Consider the following 1,641-nt stretch of genomic DNA (forward strand, 5'->3'; position numbering starts at 1 on the left):
ATAATGAAAATCAAGGTTTGAGAACATCATATATTACTTCGACCTCGTCAAGCAGCTCTTTTCTGATACTTGAGTGCCAGGCTATTTAACGGCGGTCTAGCCTTCAGGACACCGAGATCAACAGCGTGCCCGGTGAGAGGACAGCTCTGGCATCGTTTACGTCTGTAATTGGTATTGCAGCCGGCACTCCTCTCTTGCCGCACCACGTATCTGGGAAAGTAATGGACGCGCTTCCTCTGCGTCGTCGCGCACGGCGGCATCGTCACCACCAGATCCTGCCTGTGAATTCTGCTCACCGGCTCCGGAAACAATCGCTCGTTCAGCAGATATTGCTGCAACGATCCCGACGATCCGGACGATGTCAAGGTGTGGCTCGAGCCGTGCGTCTCGAAATAATTTTGCTCTCGGAACTTCTTCAGGTCCTCCACTTCCTGATCCACGGAATCCTCGGGGCCATCGACGTGCCGCGAGCATTGTTCCCTTCGCTCGCAATACCTCGGTAAATCGCGTCTCTCCGCACGCTTATCACCGCCGAGCTTCGCGGTCTTCCTCTCGAGCTCGCTTCTATAGCAACAAGGACAATCTTGGTTGCGCAACCGCGTCGTTCTTCGCGTTGGCGATTTCGACGCGGATCTTTCGCTGGACTCCGATATCGGCCTCCTGGATCTGATAGTCTTTCGTAATGTTGACTTTGACAACTTTCGCGGAGACACTTGAGCTCTTTTGCTCGAAGCGCAGACGACGTCGTCGGACCGGCTTTGTTCGCTCGCTCCTAGTGAATTCGTGGACGCCTTCGGAGATCTTCGCCTCTCGTCAATGCACTTGCATTTATCCGCTTGCAATACCGTTCTCCCATCGGCAATGGTATCCTGCATCCTCGCGCTTGTCATAATTTGGTGATAATCGGACGATCGCGGACACGTTCGCGGACAGCTTCCCCGATCCGCGGTCCGTAACTCACAGAGCTTGCTCTGCACATTCCGAAGGAATTGAGATCTGGGCGCGTAGTCGATTTTCCAAACTCTTCTGAGCGTCTCGCAGCTGATCGGCGCGGCTGGCGCCGTTTTGTCGTCAACCTTTTCGACGGGTCTGAGCTCGAGCTCGCTTCGACAATGACGGCAGGGCGACGCGGGTTTGCGACGCAACGATCTTGCGTGCGTCTTGCTCGCCTCGGAATGACAATAGCAACCCTTTACAGGTTTCCTAGGCGCGACTTTCGAGCATTGCTCTTGAGGTTTCTTAGACGTTAACGTGAGTTTTTCAGATGCAAACATATCTGGAACTTTGATGCAGTTGCACGTTTTTCGACCGACATGAAAGTACTCTGGATACAAAACAGCTGTCGAATCGTTGTGTAATGTTTATAAATCAGTGTTCCTTCCCCTGTAATTGTCTTGATCTCAAAAATCTGTAAAAAGAAGTAATAAAAATTAAGTTGTCTGAAGAACAGTGATATATTCCTACTCATACGCAAAATATATACTTACAGCATTTGTGAATGCAAATTCACTTGTATCCGTTCTAAAATTTTCACCAATGCATATTAGCAACATTCGATTTTTCTTAATTTTTCTATGTTATTCAGCGTTTTTGCAATATGTTTAGAGTTTACGATTTAGAGCTTAATATTATAATTAACAT

General features: G+C 48.9%; 1 protein-coding gene across 1 annotated transcript; it reads right to left on the reverse strand.

The window, feature by feature from the left end:
- Positions 1-6: 6 nt before the first annotated feature.
- LOC105462264 lies at positions 7-1,635 on the reverse strand. Its single transcript, XM_011708784.1, has 2 exons — positions 1,488-1,635; positions 7-1,408 (listed from the first exon to the last, which is right to left on the reverse strand). Exon 2 carries the CDS (start codon positions 1,272-1,274, stop codon positions 48-50), a length of 1,227 nt encoding a protein of 408 aa, XP_011707086.1. The 5' UTR covers positions 1,275-1,408; positions 1,488-1,635; the 3' UTR covers positions 7-47.
- Between the last annotated feature and the right edge of the window lie 6 nt (positions 1,636-1,641).

The sequence above is a fragment of the Wasmannia auropunctata genome, unplaced genomic scaffold (genome assembly GCF_000956235.1).
Source record: "Wasmannia auropunctata unplaced genomic scaffold, wasmannia.A_1.0 LD267123.1, whole genome shotgun sequence".
Lineage (NCBI taxonomy): Eukaryota > Metazoa > Arthropoda > Insecta > Hymenoptera > Formicidae > Wasmannia > Wasmannia auropunctata.